Below are 20,339 nucleotides of genomic sequence, written 5' to 3'. Positions count from 1 at the left end.
ATGGTATATAGTACTACATGTAGAGCAGGGATATTATTTTGTACAATAGCGCAGGTAACAATCTAGTAAGACATTAGGTCAGTGGTTCCCAACCTGTGTCAATAGACCACCAGTGGTCCACAAGAACAAAAATATGGTCCACAGCCTCACCATTACTACACCATTGCCTCAAAACCATGCAGCGATTGATCTCGCAGAACCCTCTTATAGTGCCAAGGCAATAGGGATGCCAGGAGAGGCTGACTCCCTACAAAAGATTACTACTACCACATCAGCTCTAGATGATTAAATATGGTTTTCTGTGGGTGAACAGATGGCAACTACTGGATGGCATATGTTCTGTATCAGAAACTAGAGCTGATGTGGTCTATCCAATGCAGTTTTCTGAATCAGCACCTCAAATAACCAAACTGAATCTAAAGTTGACCAAAAACTGATTAATAACCCTTTTGGTACTAATGTTGGAGAGTGGTCCCTGGTCAAAGTGGTCCCTGGTCAAAAAAAGGTTGGGAACCACTGCATTAGGTGGACTGAAGCCTACTGATTTCAATGGCCTTAAGCACATGGATAATACCCACTGTACACCAATGATTATCAGAGGAAGGAACTTGCCAAAGAAACACCTATGAAATTAACGGGGTCTCTATAAACCGACTGATGACTTGAAGACACAGGCAGACACACATACCTAAGATAGTCTTAAGCAAAAAATAATGGTTTCTGTGAAGAAAATAGACCACTTTCCACTGACAAGTGTAAGGGCCAAATTAAGCATATTTTAGATATCAACTCTAAATGTGTGCTATCCTATCCAGATCTCAGCTCTAAAGTCCTCCTGATGTCAGGATGATTCAAGCCCGCTTAACCATGTGCTGCACTGTGTTGAATCTAGTAATTTTGAGACTGCAGGTAATCAGTATGTGTGAAACTTTGTGACCTACTAAGTGTTCTGAAAAAAGAACGCTACGTGAGTGAGAAAAAGGAAACTTTGCAATTTTAAAACTGTTTATTGGTAAATGCTCTCATTTTTCTTTCTGGGAGAGAAAGGATATCTCATGCATACACACATTTGTTAAAAGTCAAAGTACACCAACGCCTACAGCACAGACAGCCCTACTTCCAAGTAAGCATCCACATGAATGTACTATGTAATACACAACGGCAAAAAGGAACAATATGTAATACGGAAACAGTCTATGATATCTAATACAAACTTGTCATTTAACTAATTAAACAATACTAGTTTTACACATGTACCTCTTGTTAAAGGGATAAACTTTAGTGATGTTATTTGTACAAACCACCAAAGCATCCAAGCATAATGAAAAAAAATTGTGCTAGACTCCTCAAAAAGCTCAGTGGGACTAACTTTAGAGTAGACGGGCATAGAAGTTTTATAATTAGGATAGTAAGAAGTGCTTTATCTGTTGGCCCATACATGCTCCCTTAATCCTTTTCTGGCCACAAAGTAAGGAAAGAGTACTTTAAAGCTTCCCCTATGGGTATATTACAGGTGGGAAACCATGCAATCTCCAGTTTCTGTTGAACTACAATTCCCAGCATTCTTTACCACTGTATTACACTGGCTGGGGCTACTGCAGCTTGGGAGTCGAACAACAACTGGAGGACTGTCCCTGAGGTCTTCCCACCATAAACAGTCACAAAACCGGGTACTGGAAATCTGCAACTTATGAACAAGATAGGTTCTACAGGTTTGTTCTTAAGCTGAATTTGTTTGTAAGCCGAAACAGGCAATTTTTAAAGTGAAACACCAAAGAAAGATAGATAGATAGATAGATAGATAGATAGATAGATAGATAGATACAGATATATTGGCTCTGAATAGCGTAGGGCAGGGTTAACACCCCTGTGGTGTTTGTTTTGCGATCTGTGCCTCTGTTCAGGAGATTTCACCTCACTTCCCCTCCCTGTGAAAATTGGATTTTGAAAAAAATGTGGAAACAGGGATTGCAGAGAAAAGTTCATTGGAGACACCCTTTTTCCATAACTCTTTGAGAAGTGAATTACCCTTCATAGGGGTAGATTTCTCTCACTTCCTGTTGTCTTACCCCTGTCTGTAACTATGAGTCATTTGTAAGTCAAATATTTATAACTCAGGGACTGCCTGTACCTGCAAACCCTCTACACATCCTGTTCCTGAAATAGATTTGGGATTTCTGTGACAGTTCTCACCCACAACTGCCTCATAGGCATCAGCATTCAGCTAAGTTTCCAGCCGATGTTATTAATCTTATGGTAATGTATTGTCGGAAGGCTTTCATGGCTGGAATCAATAGGTTCTTGTGGGTTTTTTCGGGCTATAGAGCCATGTTCTAGAGGCATTTCTCCTGACGTTTCGCCTGCATCTATGGCAAACACTACCTCTGAGGATGCTTGCCATAGATGCAGGCGAAACGTCAGGAGAAATGCCTCTAGAACATGGCTCTATAGCCCGAAAAAACCCACAAGAACCTATAATCTTATGGTAGTCTTCTCAAGCCTTACAGTTTCGGTAATATTTGGAACCATTTATCCAGGCGAGCCTATAAACAGCATTTGTGTAACAATGTAGTTTAGCTCCCTTTACATCAATAACAAAAGCTGTATGGATAATACAGGAGCCTTTGAATGACCATTTCTGAAGCAGCTTTTGCCACTTTATTTTAGATCTCACATGGATTCTACTACAAGCAAAGAAAAAAAGTCATCCTGACATTATAATTTGGGCGGATCTGCTAAGTCCATTACATGTGTATGCGCCAGACAGCTGTCACAAAGGATTTCACAAAGATTACTTAGGCAAAGAATACTCAGCAGTGGTTTACCAATTTCTTCCTCTGAAATACCTAGTAAACGATCCGCTTTGCAATGTATAGTCACTGATGGTTGTGGTCAGCCAGGGTAGTAATGCACACTTGGTTTACAAATCACCACTCTGGGTCTGACATGCTCAAGATCCATCATTCTGCTTTAATTCTTCTACAAGACCTCTTGTGTGGACCTGACTCTAGCACCCCTCAATCTAAGTCTCCACACAATGCAATCTCGGAGGTCCTATAAGTTTTTATCAGCCTGGGATGCCACCCAAGCACATGGCTCCCATTACGCTGTTCTTCCACTGCTGTGGGTCAATAATGCATGAAGGGTTACCTAATTCAGATTCCGGGGATATAAATTCTAAATTTTTACAATGGTGCCCTATTAAAGCAACATCAGTGCTTGTTTTCCTGAAGCTCCCTGACAGCTTGCCTTCTACATGTAATTACTGTACAATATATACCAGAATCAGAAAGAGAGGCTTTCACTTCGAAGAATGAAATCAAGAAGAAATCAATACAAAGAAGATAAATGATTCTTCTCCAGAGCTTTGGAATTTCAAACAGGGCAAAATTTTAAACCCTCTTTTCTTCTCCTTTCCCCTCTATCGCTCTCACTCATATATTTTGAATTGACATGTGTTCTTTGTGCAGAAGAGTTGCTACAAATAAGAGATATCAGGATTATGACTGAACCATATATAGAGATCAATGGTTCCCAACCTGTGGTCCGTGGACCACGAGTGGTTCATAAGAACGAAAATATGGTCCACGGCCTCAACATTACTACACTGTTGTTTCAAAACCATGCGGCAATGAGAACGACCAGTCTCACAAAACCCTCTTATAGTGTCGAGGCAACAGGGATGTCAGGAGAGGAGAGGCTGACTACTTTCAAAATATTACTGATACCATGTCAGCTCTAGATTATTAAATATGGTTTTCTGTGGGCAAGCAAATGGTGACTACTGGATGGCGTATGTTTTATATCAGAAACTAGAGCTGATGTGGTCTATCCAATGCAGTTTTCTGAATCAGCACCCCAAATAACCAAACTGAATCTAAAGTTGACCAAAAACTGATTCGTAACCCTTTTGGTACTAATGTTGGACAGTGGTTTCTGGTCAAAAAAGGGTTGGGAACCAACTGGTATAGATGTCTTGTTTGATTTTTCACACAACAGTCCTTTGCAAACAAGTTACTTGGAAAAAATTTCCCACTGTGTTCAATAAGGTTTACTCTGTCAGCAAATGTCTACACTGGATTACAGTATCTATGTTGCAAGCCTTCACTCCCCCTGCCAAACTTTTATTTCAACCTATATAAAAATTCAGGACAAAAATGGCATCAAAAAGGTCAATGTCACAAAACTTTCTGCTTTTAATAATAGCTATAAAAAAGAACTAATAAAAACTATTAAGAGCCTAATAAAACAAACGGCAGTAGGGGGAGGAAGTTAAAAATGGATGAAAGGAGGTGCCAAAGGGTGCATATGGGTAGAGGCACCCTATGCTGCACCTATAGAGTTCTGTCAAGTTCGCTAAATTTGCCCATTTAAAAAAAAACTTGAAAGAAGAGTGCACACTGAAAAACCCCATGGCACAGACAGCCCTACTTAATTCATGGGCTTAACCCAAAGTAAATATGCATTGAACGTACTTCCCCTTTTAAAGTACAATCCTACTCTGAGTTCAATGGGTGTTAATCCCAGGTAATTTGCAGTAATACAGCACACACAGTTATGTGGCAGTAATAATAATTATTTTATTTGTATACCCCGCAACCACCTCCCCAAAGGGACTTGGGCCGGCTTATATGGGGACCAAGCCCAGCATACACAAAATTTACCAGTTTAAAGCATCATAGCATATAACATAAACAATCTAATTGAAACAATTTAGAATGGGAAAGTATAGAAACATTATAAAAGTGTATCAAACCAACCTAAACAATCAGTAACCAGGAATATGGTGGGGATAGAGAGGGCAGGGCACTGGGCTTGTGCAAAAAGAAAACTATAGGGCTGGGGGATAAAGTGCTGAATCCAAACTTATCAGTAAATTAGGGCTGGGCATTCATGAACAGGGACCAATCATTATTCAAATGCACACTGGAACATACAGGTTTTCAAATCCCTGCAGAAGGTGGACAGACTGGGGGTGAAATCTCATTCTACATTAGGAATGATTTCCTGATAGCAAGAAGTATTTAACAGCAGGATATTCTGCCTCAAAATGTGGTGGCGTCTCCTTCTCTGGAGGTTTTTAAGCACAGGCTGGATGGCCATCTGTCAGGAGTGCTCAGGTTGGGTGTTCCTACATGGCAAAATGGGGTTAGACTGGATAGCCTTTATGGTCTTTTTAACTCTATGGTCCCTTCCACACAGCTGAATAAAATCTCACATTTTCTGTTTTGAATTGGAATATATGGCAGTGTGGTCTCAAATAACCCAGTTCAAAGCAGATACTATGGACTTTTCTGCCTTGATATTCTAGGTTATACGCCTGTGTGGAAAGGCACTATGATTCAATATTCTGACTACACACATATAGGTACTGGACTGTTCAATAAGTTGATCCGCTAAGACTTTGAGCAGCACAGAGGATGGAGAAACAATATAGTAAGAAAAGCAAGTGTATTTCTTCAAGCTGTTTTGCCAAGTATTCATTCCCTCACATACACTTCCCAAATGGGGATAAGAATGGAAATAAATTATATTCTACAGAACTGCATCCATAGGTAATATGGAGACATGAAAATATAAAGGTATGCATCAGACAGTTCTCTTTCCAGCTGTGCCACGCTGTGCTGAAATTAATATACAGCAACAGATAGTAATTCCACACCTTTTCTAATACAGGGATGGGTTAATGCTACCTTTAAGAACAGCTCTTATCCAGAGATCTGTGTGCATATGTTGGGGGACTTTGGGGATATGTGTTGAACACAACCCAGAAAAGAAGAGAGCTCAGCACTGCCTCTATTGGTCCATCTGGGTTACTGTACATAGAAGGGAGTGTTAAAACAGCCATACACTCACACACAACACACACACACTTCCACTTCCTTCAAGCTTCCCTGGCATCTTTAACTTTTGCTAGCCCCAGGCTCCCTTTATAAAAAAGGGAGGAGGGAGTAAGTTCACTGGCTGCGCTCTGCAACTCCTGGAAAGGCTTCCCTTGAACTGATGCTTCCAAGATGCCCAAGGAGAGAGGAAGGAAAGAAAACACTCACTGCCCGATCGCATCCACTCTCAGATGAGATTAACACAACACATCATGAAGCAGGAGACTCAAGCAAACATGCAGCTGCCTGGCTCAAATCTGGGGTATGCCGGGTTCCCTAGAACCACTAGGAAAAGAGAGGCTAGGTGAAGCCCTGCTCCATCACAGCCAAAGATTGCAGAATCCTTCCCTTCCATGCCAAAAGCAGAATCGTACCTTCCCCCAACCCTAAACCTGCAATATTTTTCCCCAAACCAGCCGATCAAGGTCAAGGATGTGAGGCTACCATGCAGGCTTGGCTGAATCAAGGTGTGGGGAACTGCTGCAGGTGGAAGGGGGAAAAGTCAGGAAGGTGGAAACAGGAGAGAGGGACTGGGTTCTGACCAACACCCAATTGAGTGCCGTGAGTGGATGACATGACGGTGGGAGCATTTTAAGCCCTTGAAGCACCAAAGCTGGGATGCACTGCTTGTACAGACACTGAGCCTTTTGAATCGGGGAAATTTGCACACACACAGCTGGCATTTCTACCCAGCGATGCCCAGCTAGGGAAGCAATGCGCCAAACCCAAGCTCCCAGCTGTGCAGAGGCAAGGAGAGAGAAAAAGGGCAAGAAGGGTTGGGTAGTGTGTGGGTTTTGGATGGTTCCCAACATTCCCAATAACATATTTTGAAAAAGAAGTCCAGGGAAGTGCCGCCCCAGAGATGCTCCTGCATTTGTCCTCCCAATCCTGAAAGCCACCAAGCAGGGAGCAGAGTGTTTCCAAAGGCTTTCATAGCCAGAATCACTGGGTTGCTGTGAGTTTTCCGGGCTGTATGGACATGTTTCAGAAGCATTCTCCCAGACCACTCAACCTCTGAGGACGCTGCCATAGATGTGAGTGAAACATCGGGAGAGAATGCATATGGAACATGGCCATACAGCCCGAAAAACTCACAGCAACCCAGGGAACACAGTGTTTGGGGGAGGGGGGCAGGAGGAGAGGCAGTCCGAGTACACACAGGGGCCCCTTCCACACAGCTGAATAAAACCCCACATTATCTGGTTTGAACTAGGATATATGGCAGTGTGGACTCAAGATAACCCAGGGTCCTTCCACACAGCCCTATATCCCAGAATATCAGGGCAGAAAATCCCAAAATATCTGCTTTGAACTGGGTTAGCTGAGTCTACACACAGATAATGTGGGATTTCTTGCCTTGATATTCTGGGATATAGGGCTGTGTGGAAGGGCCCTGGTTTATCTTGAGACCACACTGCCATATATCCCAGGGTCCTTCCACACAGCCCTATATCCCAGAATATCAAGGCAAAAAATCACAATATCTGCTTTGAATTGGGATATCTGAGTCCACACTGCCACGTATTCCAGTTCAATGCAGAAAATCTGGGATTTTATTCAGTTGTCTGGGGGCCTTTCAGGCCCTGTATCCCTATATTCCAGTCCTACAGCGCTACATCCCAGAATATCAAGGCAGGAAATCCCGCATTATCTGTGTTTGGACCCAAGATAACCCAGTTCAAAGCAGATTTTGTGGGATTTTCTGCCTTTATATCCTAACTGTGTGGAAGGGCCCTGGGAAATATGGCAGTGTGGACTCAAGATAACCCAGGGCCCTTCCACACACTCCTATATCAAGGCAGAAAATCCCACAATATCTGCTTTGAACTTGTCCACACTCAGATAAAGTGGGATTTCCTGCCTTGATACTCTGGGATATAGGGCTGTTTGGAAGGGCTCCCAGTTCAAAGCAGGTATTGTGGGATTTTCTGCTTTGATATACTGGGATATAGGGTTTTGTGGAAGGGCCCAAGCACACATACGTATGGGAGAAGGAGTAGGAGCCCTTCCACACAGCCCTAAATCCCAGAATTTCAAGGCAGAAAATTCCACAATATCTGTTTTGAACTGGGATATCCGAGTCCACACTTAGATACTGTGGGATTTTCTGCCTTGATAGTCTGGGATATAGGACTGTGTGGAAAGGTCTTAAGAGGCAACCTAACACACATACACATATAGGCGAAGCAGACACAGACATCTGCCAAGAAGAGATAGGATTACACTATTACTACACACACAAGAAGAGGAGGGAGGCATGGCTGCCTCTATTCCCCATTGATGGAGCTGGAGAGCAAGCCAAGGAACTGGAAGTGGGCAAACTAGAAAGGAAAGAAGGAGCGAATGAGAGAGAGAGGAAGTTATCCAGAGTGGAAGGGAAGTCACCCCTTGTCACAGCCTTGGGGCCCTTCCACACAGCCATATATCCCAGAATATCAAGGCAGGAAACCCCACAAGATCTGATTTGAAGTGAGTTATCGGAGTCCACACTACCATATAAGCATTGAATTTTGCCCTGTTAACCGCCTTGACTCTCCTATGAGCTGAGAAAGGCGTTATACAAATACAGTGTCTGTCTCTGTGTGTGTGTGTGTGTGTGTGTGTGTGTATACATACACACACACACACACCAATTCAAAGCAGAAAATGTGGGATATCCTGCCTTGATATTCTGAGTTATATGGCTGTGTGGAAGGGCCCTCAGTTGCATCCCAAATTATATCGGTAGTTACTTGTCAATTGTCACTGAAGGAAAGGGCTTGAGGGGGGATCCCTTCTCCCAAACCCCTCCCAAGTCTTCCCCAAGAAAAGAGCTTGAGGAGGGACCCCTTCTTCCCAAATCCCTCCCCAAGGAAAGGGCCTGAGGAGGGATCCCTTCTCCCCAAATCCCTCCCAAGTCCAACCCAAGGAAAGACCTTGAGGAGGAATCCCTTCTCCACAAACCCCTTTCAAGTCCTCCCCAAGGAAAGAGCCTGAGGGGGGATCCCTTCTCCCCAAACCCCTCCCAAGTCTTCCCCAAGGAAAGGGCCTGACGAGGGATACCTTCTCCTAAAATCCCTTCCAAGTTCACCCCAAGGAAAGAGCTTGAGGAGGGATCCCTTCTCCCCAAATCCCCCCCCCCCCCCAAGTCCTCACCAAGGAAAGGGCCTGAGGAGGGATCCCTTCTCCCCAAATCCCTCCCAAGTCCTCCCCAAGAAAATGCCATCAAAGCAGCTCCTTCCAGCTTGGCGCCCCTCAAAGATGGAGTAGAAGAGTAGTAGCAGCTGTAACCGTGCTCATAATGGATCCCCCTCTTTGGAAAAATCCCGCACACATCCGTTTCCCCGCACCATCTTTGGCGAGAGAGAGAGGCACCCACACAACTGAGAGCGACGAGTGGGAGAAACACACACCAGACCCCCCTCCCCAAGAAACCCGGAGGTGTCCCCTCACTCACCGGGGAAACACACCACGTAATGGAGCACGGAGACGGTGATTTTGAAGAAAAAGATCCAGCAACACGGTTGCAGTAGCCTCCGCATGTCCAAAGCCGAACATCGAAAAGGGCAAAAAGGGGCGGATGGGTCTTCTCTTTGTACTGATCGACAGGTCTGGAGCTACAGAGGGGAAGGCTTCCCCGGCCGGAGAGATCCCGGCACGCCAACCAAAAAGCCCAAACTTGCTGGAAAGGCGCAAAACTTGCCCACTAGGCTGCCCTCTGGCCGGAAACAAAGGAGAGGAGGGTCTTTGGGGGGAAAGAGGGTCCCTTCCAGTCCCAGGCACCCAAAACAAACCGACTTTGCTCCCCTTCCTTCCCTCCCAAAGCGGAAAGATGCCTCTCGGAGGATATTTTGTTTCAGAGTTCAGCCCGAAAGGAGCTCGGGCAACTTCCTTGCGATCCGGAGCAGGATCCGAAGCGAGAGCGGCTCAGTGGCGGGGCTCCTCATGCGGGGAAGGCATTCTCGGAGAGGAGGCGAAAGGAAGAAGAAGAAGAAGAAGGCGCAAAGCCAAGCGAGGGTGCCTTCTTCCCTCTCTCTCTCCCAATCTCTCCCAATCTGCTGCTGCTTCTCCTTCAGCAGGAGCGGAGGGTCCTTCTTCCCGGCGCAGAGCTCACTCCATCCCGCGGCTGGAAGGCGAGGAAGCTGCCGAGGAAGCGAGCCAAGGGCGAGAGCCGGAGCCGCGGCTGGAAGCTTTCCATTCTTCCCGGCAGGAAGTCTCTCTCTCCAAGAGGCGAGCCGGGAGCCTGGCGGAGACTTTAAAGCGCGCAGAGAGAGAGAGGAAGGGAAAGGCGCGGGAGGGAGGGAGGGAGGACGGGCGCGCGCAAAAGGGGAAGGCCGGGAGGCGGGGGCGCGCTCACGCACACTCACTCCAAGGGGAGGGGGGATCCAAGGGAGGGGGGCTGCCCGGCTTTGCGCGCTCCCGACGCTCTTAAAGGGGCCTCCTCGCCTTTTTTTTTTCCTCCACTCTCCGAAGTTGGGGACGCTGTGTATTTTTTATGCATCGCTTGGTTTGGTTTTCTTCTGATCCCCCTGCACCCTGGGTAGTTTTGCAATGCTGTCATTTTTTATGACACGATTTAATTGTTTTTTTGTATTCATATGTTAATGTATTTCCATGTTTTTCATTTGCATAGTGTGAGGACATTGAGGACGGGGTTTGTTGTCTGCTGTGTCCAGTGTAACTTGGCCAAGGTTTCCGTAGTGTGTATATTTATTTATTTACTTTATTTCTATACCGCTTTTTCTCAGCCCTCAGGCGACTCAAAGCGGTGAACAACATCAATACAAAATATCACAAAACAAGTATAGGGCAATTAAAAACAATTATCACATAGGTTGTTGTAGGTTTTTCCGTGCTATATGGCCATGTTCTGGAGGCAATTTTTCTCCTGACGTTTCGCCTGCATCTATGACAAGCATCCTCAGAGGTAATGAGGTCTGTTGGAACTAGGAAAAATTGGTTTATATATCTGTGGAATGACCAGGGTGAGACAAAGGACTTTTGTTTGCTGGGGCTAGCTGGGGCCCATATCACATAAATAATTAACATCAGTATAACAATCATGAGCGCCTCAACAGTAAAATCAGAATCCAGTCTCGTCATCCATTATTCCGTATTCCTATATTCAATTACACTGTTTAATCAAATGCTTGTTCGAACAGCCAGGTCTTCACTTTCCTCCGAAACGCCAACAGGGAGGGGGCCAATCTGATATCTGCAGGCAGGGCGTTCCACAGCCAAGGGGCCACCACTGAGAAGGCCCTGTCTCTCATCCCCACCAATCGCGCCTGTGATGCAGGCGGGACTGAGAGCAGGGCCTCCCCAGATGATCTTAGTGTCCTAGCTGGTTCATAGGATATGAGTTCGGAGAGGTAAGTAGGGCCAGAACCGTTTAGTCGAAGGCTTTCATGGCCGGAATCACTGGGTTGTTGTAAGTTTTTCGGGCTGTATGACCATGTTCCAGAAGCATTCTCTCCTGATGTTTGGCCTGCATGTGTGTCAGGCATTCTCAAAGGTTGTGTGGTCTGTGGGAAACTAGGAAAATTCAACAAAAAAACTCTAAAATTAGAACAGCACAACAACAGAGAGGAAACAAACAAGGACATCTAATCACCTCTCAACAAAAGATTGCTCCAGGCACTGCCAGGCAATCAAAGGCTAATCAAGGTGGTCCGTTGAAACATTCACACCTAGCTCCAGCAGACAAGAGTCCTTTGTCTCACCCTGGTCATTCCACAGATATATAAACCCTTTTTCCCAGTTCCAACAGACCTCACTACCACTGAGGATGCTTGCCATAGATGCAGGCAAAACGCCAGGAGAAATGACTCTAGAACATGGCCATATAGCCCGAAAAAAAACCTACAACAACCTAGAAAAATTGAGTTTATATATCTGTGGAGCATCCAGGGTGGATGAAAGAACTGTTGGAGCTTCTTCAACCAGAGAAATATTTTTAAAACTCTAAAATTATAACACTAAGTAAAGAACAAAACCCAAACACAGGAGAACTCCGGACAAGAAATAATCAGGAACACCTAATCACCTCTCAAAAAAGGATCCCCCCAGGCACTAACAAGGCACACCTAAAAACTGCCAGTCCATTAAATGCTAATCAAGGTGGCCAATTGAAACATTTACACCTACCTCCAACAGACAATCTGGAAGGTCCCACCCTGGACCTTCCACAGATATATAAACCCAATTTTCCTAGTACCAACAGACCTCACAAACCTCTGAGGATGCCTGCCATAGATGCAGGTGAAAGGTCTGGAGAGAATGCTTCGGGAACATGGCCATATAGTCCGAAAAACTTACAATAACCTTTCCATACTGTGTTTCCATAGCCGAGCAGGGCTTTGAACCCTTGGTCTCTGAAGGTGCATGTACCCTAGACATGGGGAAATTGGGCCCGCCAGGTGTTTTGAACTTCAACTCCCACAATTCCTAACAGCCTCGGGCTGAGTGGGGAAAGGAAGGGGCCTGAGGCTGTTAGGGTGAGGCCTTAAATCAAGAAATAGTTTTCTTAGAGCTACAGGGAAACTCGCTGGAACACCTCAGCAAGCAAGAGTCCAAACGTGGCAGGCTCAAACCCAGAACCTCAATCCATGGCTGATACCAAATGAGAGACTCCCTCCTGGGCACACAGACAACTGGGCGACTTGGAAGGTGCTGAACAGACTGCGCTCTGGCACCACGAGATGCAGAGCCAACCTTTAGAAATGGGGCTACAAAGTGAAATCCACAACATGCAAATGTGGAGAAGAGCAAACCACAGACCATCTGCTGCAATGCAACCTGAGCCCTGCCACATGCACAATGGAGGACCTCCTTAAAAGCATCACCAGAGGCACTACATGCGGCCAGCTACTGGTCAAAGGACATTTAATAGAATGCCAAGTTTGCAAACTGTGTGTGTGTGTGTTTAAATACAATACAGCTGTTTGGTTTGCTCCTGACACGATAAATAAAATCCCAGAATATCAAAGCAGAAAATCCCACAATATCTGCTTTGGACTATGTTATCTGAGCCCACATTCAGATAATGTGGGATTATTTGCCTTGATATTCTGGGATAAAGGGTTGTGTGGAAAGGTCCCCAAAATATCAAAGGAGAAAATTCCACAATATCTGATTTGAACTGGGTTATCTGAGTCCACACTGCCATATATTCCAATTAAAAGCAGAAAATTGGGGGGGGGGGGGGGTATTCAGCTGGGAAGGACCCCACAGCTTTTCCACACAGCCCTATATCCCAGAATATCAGGCAGAAAATCTCGCAGTATCTGCTTTGAACTGGGTTATCTGAGTCCAATTTAGATTACGTGGGATTTTCTGTCTTGATATCCTGTGATATAGGGCTGTGTGGAAGAGCCCTGAGACACAAAACTATGGATTCAAAATGCAGGAAAAGAGGTTCCATCTAAACATCAGGAGGTATTTGGAGGGCTCTTCCACACAGCCCTATATCCCAGAATATCAATGCAGAAAATCTCACGGTTCAAAGCAGATATTGTAGATTATCTACCTTGATATTCTGGGTTATGTGGGTGTGTGGAAGGGCCCTGTGTCTTTTTGTATGGCAGGGGTTGAACTTGATGGACTTAGTGGACTTTTACAAGTTCTACAATAGCTGCCTTGAGTCCCTATATCAGGAGAAAGACAGGATAAAAAAATAATGAAATAAAATAAAAACATATCTCCCTTCCCTGCCTCCCAATTTATCTTACATTCAAAGCCCTCCCCGTCCCCCAGGGCAACTGCCTATCTGCATAGGATTTCCTAAATTCATGTCTCTGCCACTACTGTTGTATATGCACCCATGTCCAGCAAGGTGCCTCTCACACACCTGGGATTTGTAGTTTTGTTGAGGCACCAGCCTTTCTTGGTAGAGAAGCTAAAAACGTTGTAAAACTCCAACTCCAAGGAATCCATAGCATACAGCCACGGCATTCATTATACAGTGTCGATCAGACATGGGCAAACTTCGCCCTCCAGGTGTTTTGGAGAGAGAGGCAAAGGCAAACCTCCTCTGAATAAATCTTGCCAAGAATCCACCCCCAAGGCCCTTCCACACAGCTGTATAAAATCCACATTGAACTGGATTATATGGCAGTGTGGTCTCAGATAATCCAGAGTGTTCTGCCCTCCCTCCCAGCCCAGCCCAGCCCTCTCAGCCGGACCCACAATGTGGCCACAAGACAAAAAGGTTTGCCCATGCCTGGTCTAGATCCAAGGAACTTATGCTACCCCTCTGTTCTGCCTTGATCAGACCACTCCTGGAATACTGTCTCCAATTCTGGGCACCACAATTTAAAGGAGATGTTGACAAGCTGGAATGTGTCCAGTTGAGGGCGACTAAAATGATCAAGGGAGAACAAGCCCTATGAGGAGCAGCTTGTTTAGCTTGAAGAAGAGAAGGCTGAGAAGAGACATGATAGCCATGTATAAATATGTGAAGGGAAGTCATAGGGAGGAGGGAGCAACCTTGTTTTCTGCTGCCCTGGAGACTAGGAAGTGGAAAGATGGCTTCAAACTACAGGAAAGGAGATTCTACCTGAACATTAGGAAGAACTTCCTAACTGGGTTGTTGTGAGTTTTCCGGGCTATATGGCCATGTTATGGAAGCTTTCTCTCCGAACGTTTCACCAGTATCTATGGCAGGCATCCTCAGAGGTTGTGAGGTCTGTTGGAAACTAGGAAAATGGGGTTTAGATATCTGTGAAATGTCCATGATGGGAGAAAGAACTTTTGTCTGTTTGAGATAGGTATGAATGTTTCATTTGGCCACCTTGATTAGCATTTAATGGCTTAGCAGTTTCAAGGTCTGGCTTGTTACTACCTGGGGGAATCCTTTGTTGGGAGATGATTAACTGGCCCTGATTGTTTCTTGTCTGGAATTCCCCTGTTTTTGAATGCTGTTCTTTATTTACATTTATGATTTTAGAATTTTTAATACTGGTTGCCAGATTTTGTTCATTTTCATTGTTTCCTCCTTTCTGTTGTATCGTCCATATGCCTGTGGATTTCAATGGTTTGTGTAGTCTGACATAGTAGTGGTTAGAGTTGCCCAGCATTTCTGTATTCTCAAATAATATGCTGTGTTCAGGTTGGTTTATCAGGTGCTCTGCTATGGCTGACTTCTCTGGTTGAAGTAGTCTGCAGTGCCTCTCATGTTCCTTGATGTGTGTTTGGGCCTTGTTGCATTTGGTGGTCCCTATGTAGACTTGTCCACAGCTGCATGGCATAGCGTAGACTCCTGAAGAGGTGAGAGGATCCCTCTTGTCAGGCATGTAGCCGGGGGGGGGGGGCTTGAGGGGCTTCAGCCCCCTCCTGAAATTCTCATGGTGGTTCGCGAAAAGGCCTTACTGGTGCATTATTTAAACTGTTATGTTTATTCATATCATGATCTGATCACCATACTCTATCCCATATGCATGGGGGTATTGGGGTAATGATACAAAAGGTTTGCTAGGCTAGACCCTCTTTCACTCAGACTCAGCCCCCCCCCCCCCCCCGAAATGAAATCCTGGCTACGGGCCTGCCTCTTGTCCTTTGCTGAACGTAGCATTGGTTGGATTTTCTTAGTGGGTCTGTAGATAGTTTGTAGGTTATGTTTCTTCATCAGCTTCCCTATGCTGTCAATGGTTCCCGTGAAGTATGGCAAGAATACTTTTCCTCTGGATGGATCTTTGCTCTTGTGGTTTGTTCTTGGTCTTGCAGCTCTTCTGATGTCTGTAGTATCCATTGGCCTCTAGAACCCGGTTTAGGTTCTTCCTAACTGTGAGAGCTGTTCAGCAGTGGAACTCTCTGCCCTAGAGTGTGGTGAAGGTGCCTTCTTTGGAGGCTTTTAAACAGAGGTGGATGGCCATCTGTCGAGGGTGCTTTGAATGTGATTTTCCTGCTTCGTGCCAAGGGGTTGGACTGAATGTGCGCACAAGGTCTCCTCAAACTCTATGATTCTATTATTCTTTTTAGACAGGCATCATTTTGCAACACAGTCATTCAGTTTTACTAGCAAAGCAGGAGTTAAACCAACCCCTTATATGAGATACAGACATAGATAAATAGTAATAATGAAATGTAGGGGGACACACAGGATATCGCATGAAAACCTTTCATTTATCTTTATTTGAAAATAGAAGATTTCTTGCTTATTTCACAGAGTAGATGCAGAGATGTCTCCTTACGTTGGTGTGACACACCTACAGTGCAGCCCACACTCAGCTTGGAAAGATCTCTTTCCCTCCTTCTCATCCACTCATTCCCTCCCTTCTCTTGCAAACACACACATCCTTTCTGCCTGGGAAAATCTGCGGATTCATTCCACATCTTTTTCCCAGCCTTTTTGCAAAAGCAAGCCAGAGCGCATGTTTCCAATTTCCCGACAGCAGGGGGGCTTAAACCAATATCGATCCCCTTTAAAACACTGGGAGAGGGCTTTCTTAACTGGAGCCCTGTGTGTTTGTTTTCCCCCTTGATTTGACAGAACGCTTCTAAATCCATCATCATCACCATCATCATCAGATCCCAGAGGTTAAAAGGAACCGACTCTAGCAAAAGAGAGCCCAGAGGCTGAGTTGATCTCTGGCAAGATAAAGAGGGAGCGATTTCCTTTTCAGCCCTTTTAAATAATAATATTTTTTTTCCAAAAAGCGTTCTGGAGGAAATGCCTTATCTGTAATGAGTTTTGTCCCTTCCTTTCCAGGGGGAGATTTTTATCGAGGTTTAGTTACAAGCAGTGCAGTATTTTGCCTTTATGCTGCTGCTAACTAGTGCCTGGGAGCTGCTAGGTTGCCTCCCCCTGATGAAATGTGTAATTGAGTCAAGGTAATCTGCCATTTTTTAAATTATTTTTTTGAAAAAGGAAAATTATAAAACAGCCCTTATCTAAATGGTATCTCTTTGAAGGGTCTTTTATGATACTACCTCTGGTGCACACCAGGATGAGTTTTCTTTCTTTGTCTTTCTTTAAAAGTGCAAATGATTATTATTTGTGAAAATGCAACTGCTTTTGATTGCAATCCACACAAAAAGTATATTTTAAGAAGCTACATGTATAGGGCTATAGTTCTTAATCAAATGATAGTTTGGACATGTATTTCTTGCATGGCAAAACTACAGGGTGCTTCAAAAGGAACTGTCTCTGGATGACTGGACTATTATGTATTATTATTATTATTATTATTATTATTATTATTATTTGAAACACAGCAAGATGAGTGCACAGCAGACAAGATCACTCTGCTGGCTGTTGTATTAGATCACACATAGGACACTTCCCAAGAGTCTAAGACTGTGTGATATATTGGCAAATAATGCGCGGAGATCCCAGTAAAGTGGCCTTTTGCAGCTGGCAGATGGTAATTTTGTCAGTGCCGATTGTGTTTAAGTGCAGGCCAAGGTCTTTAGGCACTGCACCCAGTGTGTCTATCACCACTGGGGCCACCTTTTACTGGCTTGTGCCAGAGTCTTTGCAGTTCGATCTTTAATTTTTTTTTCAAAATCATGAGGTCAGGAGTATTGTGCTCCAAAACTCTGTCAGTCTGAATTAGGAAGTCCCAGCGTAGTTTGATGTGTTCATTTTCTGTAACATTTTCAGGATTGTGATCTCACCAGTTCTTTGTTGCAGGCAGATAGCATTTGTGGCACAAGTTCCAATGAATCATCCGAGCAACTGTGTTATGCCTCTGCTTGTAGTCTGTCTGCGCGATCTTCTTGCAGCACCTGAGGATGTGATCTATTATTTCATCTGCTTCCTTGCAGAGTCTAAATTTGGGATCTGTCACCGACTTTTCAATTCTGGCTTTGATGGCATTTGTTCTAATGGCTTGTTCTCGGGCTGCCAGAATCAGGCCCTCCGTCTCGTTTTTCAGAGTTCCATTTGTGAGCCACAGCCATGTATTATTATTATTATTATTATTATTATTATTATTATTATTATTAGGGGCCATGTGGTGCAGCACATTAAACTGCTAAGCTGCAGAACTTGCTGACCAGAAGGTGGGCAGTTCAAATCCGCAGGACGGGGTGAGTTCCCGCTGTTAGCCCCAGCTTCTGCCAACCTAGCAGATCAATAAATGCAAATGTAGTAGATTGAAAGGGGGAAGGTAATGGTGCTCCATGCAATCATGCCAGCCACATGACCTATGAGGTGTCTAGGGACAATGCTGGTTCTTCAGCTTTGTCCAAGATGAGCACCACCCCCCAAATTCAGACTCGATTAGACTTAATGTGAAGGGGAAAACTTTACCTTTTACAACTACTACTTTGGAGCCCCCGTGGGTGCAGTGGGTTAAACTGATGAGCTGTTGAACTTGCTGACTGAAAGGTTGGTGGTTCAGATCTGGGGAGCAGGCTGAGCTCCCATGTTAGCCCCTGCTTCTGCTAACGTAGCAGTTCAAAAGCATGCAAATGTCAGTAGATCAATAGGTACTGCTCCAGCAGGAAGGTAACAGTGCTCCATGCAGTCATGCCAGCTACAGGACCTAGGAGGCATCTACGGACAACGATGGCTCTTCGGCTTTGTCCAAGATGAACACCACCCCCCAGATTTGGACTCGGCTAGACTTAATGTCAAGGGGAAAGCTTTGCCATTTACTACTAGTACTTTGCTTTCCTTTAAGACTAAGACAGTGCGACTCATCCAGTGTGAATCCCATATAGTGTTTGGGACTTTCTAGACCAGAAGTTCTTAAATTTTTTCAGCTGCAGAGCACTTTTTGAGGCAAAATTTTGGAGTCCCAAGAAATGTTTAAATATTATATCATATATTGTATTATTTATAATGTATATATGGGTCTCCTGGTGGTATAGTGGGTTAAACCGCTGAGCTGCTGAACTTGCTGACTGAAAGGTTGATGGTTCAAATTCAGGGAGCAAGGTGAGCTCCCACTGTTAGGCCCAGCTTTTGTCAACCTAGGAGTTTGAAAACAAACAACTGTGAGTAGATTAATAGGTATCGCTTCCGCAGGAAGGTAATGGTGCTCTAAGGAGTCTTGCAGGCCACATGATCCTGGAGGTGTCTACGGACAATGCTGGCACTTCGTCTTTGTCCAAGTTGAGTACTACCCCCCAGATTCGGACATGACTAAACTTAATACCAGGGGAAACCTTTACCTTTACCTCATATCAATGGTTCTCAACCTGGGGTGCCCAGATGACTTTGGCATTCAACTCCCAGAAATCCTAACAGCTTGTAAACTGGTTGGGATTTCTGGGAGTTGTAGGCCAAAAACATCTGGAGACCCCAGGTTGAGAACCACTGCCATCTCTCTCTCTCTCTCTCTCTCTCTCAGACATGGTCTGGGCCTGTAGCAATTGGATGGAGAGTGTTTATGTGAACTAATTCACAGAGTGCAAAAAGAAAAGAAAAGAAAGAACAAAACAATATTTAAAAGGAATAACTTTTTCTATTTAGCATTTTATTCCAGTTTCAGCAAATTGGTGTGGTATAGTGGTTTGGGTTCTGGAAATTAAAGTTTGAATCCCGACTCAGTCATAGAAGTCCTTTGGGTGAACTTGGGTGACTCACACTGTTTCAGTCTTAAAGGAAGGTGAAGGCAAACCCTTCTCTGAACTAATTTTGATAAGTCCCATAATGGGTTAGTCTTAGGGTTGCCATAAGTTGGAAATGACTTGAACAGTAGAGATGTATTTATTATAAAGTGTTATTTATAATGTGTTTAAACTGTATTTATAATGTTTATTATAAAGTGTTATCTATAATGTGTTTGAATCTGTATTTAGGGATTACATTTAGGGATTACATTTGTTGCCAGGGCCTAGCTGAGAGAGATAGGTTGCCATGGTGACAAGACAAGGCAGCAGAGGAGGTGGGCGGAGCTAAAGGAGTAAAAGATTTGAAAGTGGCAGTTAAGCTCCAGTCAGTGGCCGGAGAGCTGCTGAGAAAACACTGAATCTTTTGGGTGGAGATTCAGGGAATGTGTCTGTAGCCAGTGTGCTATAGGGAAAAACTGAATCTCTTGGAGATTCAGGGAATCAATTGGTGACCAAAGTAGTTGCAGAGAAGGACCCGGTACAGGGGGTTGTTGATTCTGAATTAAGAATCAAGGTTTGGCTGGGTTTAAGCCTGTTGTGCCAGCTGTGAAACCTTATGAAGTGTTTGCCTGAGTTTACTCATGAAACCTTACTAATGTAACCAGTCAAGATTCGTGCCTCTTGTGAAGAAACAATCAAATCTGATATACCTTGCTTGTTCTAATAAAATTGTTACTGTTCTCCTCAAGCCTTGCCTGATACAGTTTCTTCTAAGTTGAACATCCTGCAATAATAAAGTCAGCCAGAAACAGTCCCTTTATAAAAATAGTTCCTAGGCTGATATTGATCGTTGTCCGGCTTCCCTCATAGATAAGGTGGCAGTGGGTGCTTTACCACGTGCACCTTCACAATTGGTGGTATTCGGTGGGATTAGTGCTTCTTTACATAATTTGGTGGCAGACGACGGGATACGTGTAA

General features: G+C 44.5%; 1 protein-coding gene across 4 annotated transcripts in view; it reads right to left on the bottom strand.

Moving 5' to 3' along the window:
- PTPRG (protein tyrosine phosphatase receptor type G) overlaps positions 1-10,150 on the bottom strand; it is a 713,496-nt gene extending 703,346 nt beyond the window's left edge. For 3 of the 4 annotated variants that reach the window (XM_060766453.2, XM_060766454.2, XM_060766455.2), the window contains exon 1: positions 9,319-10,150. In XM_060766453.2, coding sequence (XP_060622436.2) covers positions 9,319-9,403 — 85 coding nt within the window. In that variant the 5' untranslated portion in view covers positions 9,404-10,150. The remainder of the gene's footprint in view (positions 1-9,318) is intronic. The other variant, XM_060766456.2, reaches the window with a different exon arrangement.
- Positions 10,151-20,339: the final 10,189 nt, after the last annotated feature.

The sequence above is a fragment of the Anolis sagrei genome, chromosome 2 (genome assembly GCF_037176765.1).
Source record: "Anolis sagrei isolate rAnoSag1 chromosome 2, rAnoSag1.mat, whole genome shotgun sequence".
Lineage (NCBI taxonomy): Eukaryota > Metazoa > Chordata > Lepidosauria > Squamata > Dactyloidae > Anolis > Anolis sagrei.
This window is presented reverse-complemented; position numbering and strand designations above follow the sequence as displayed.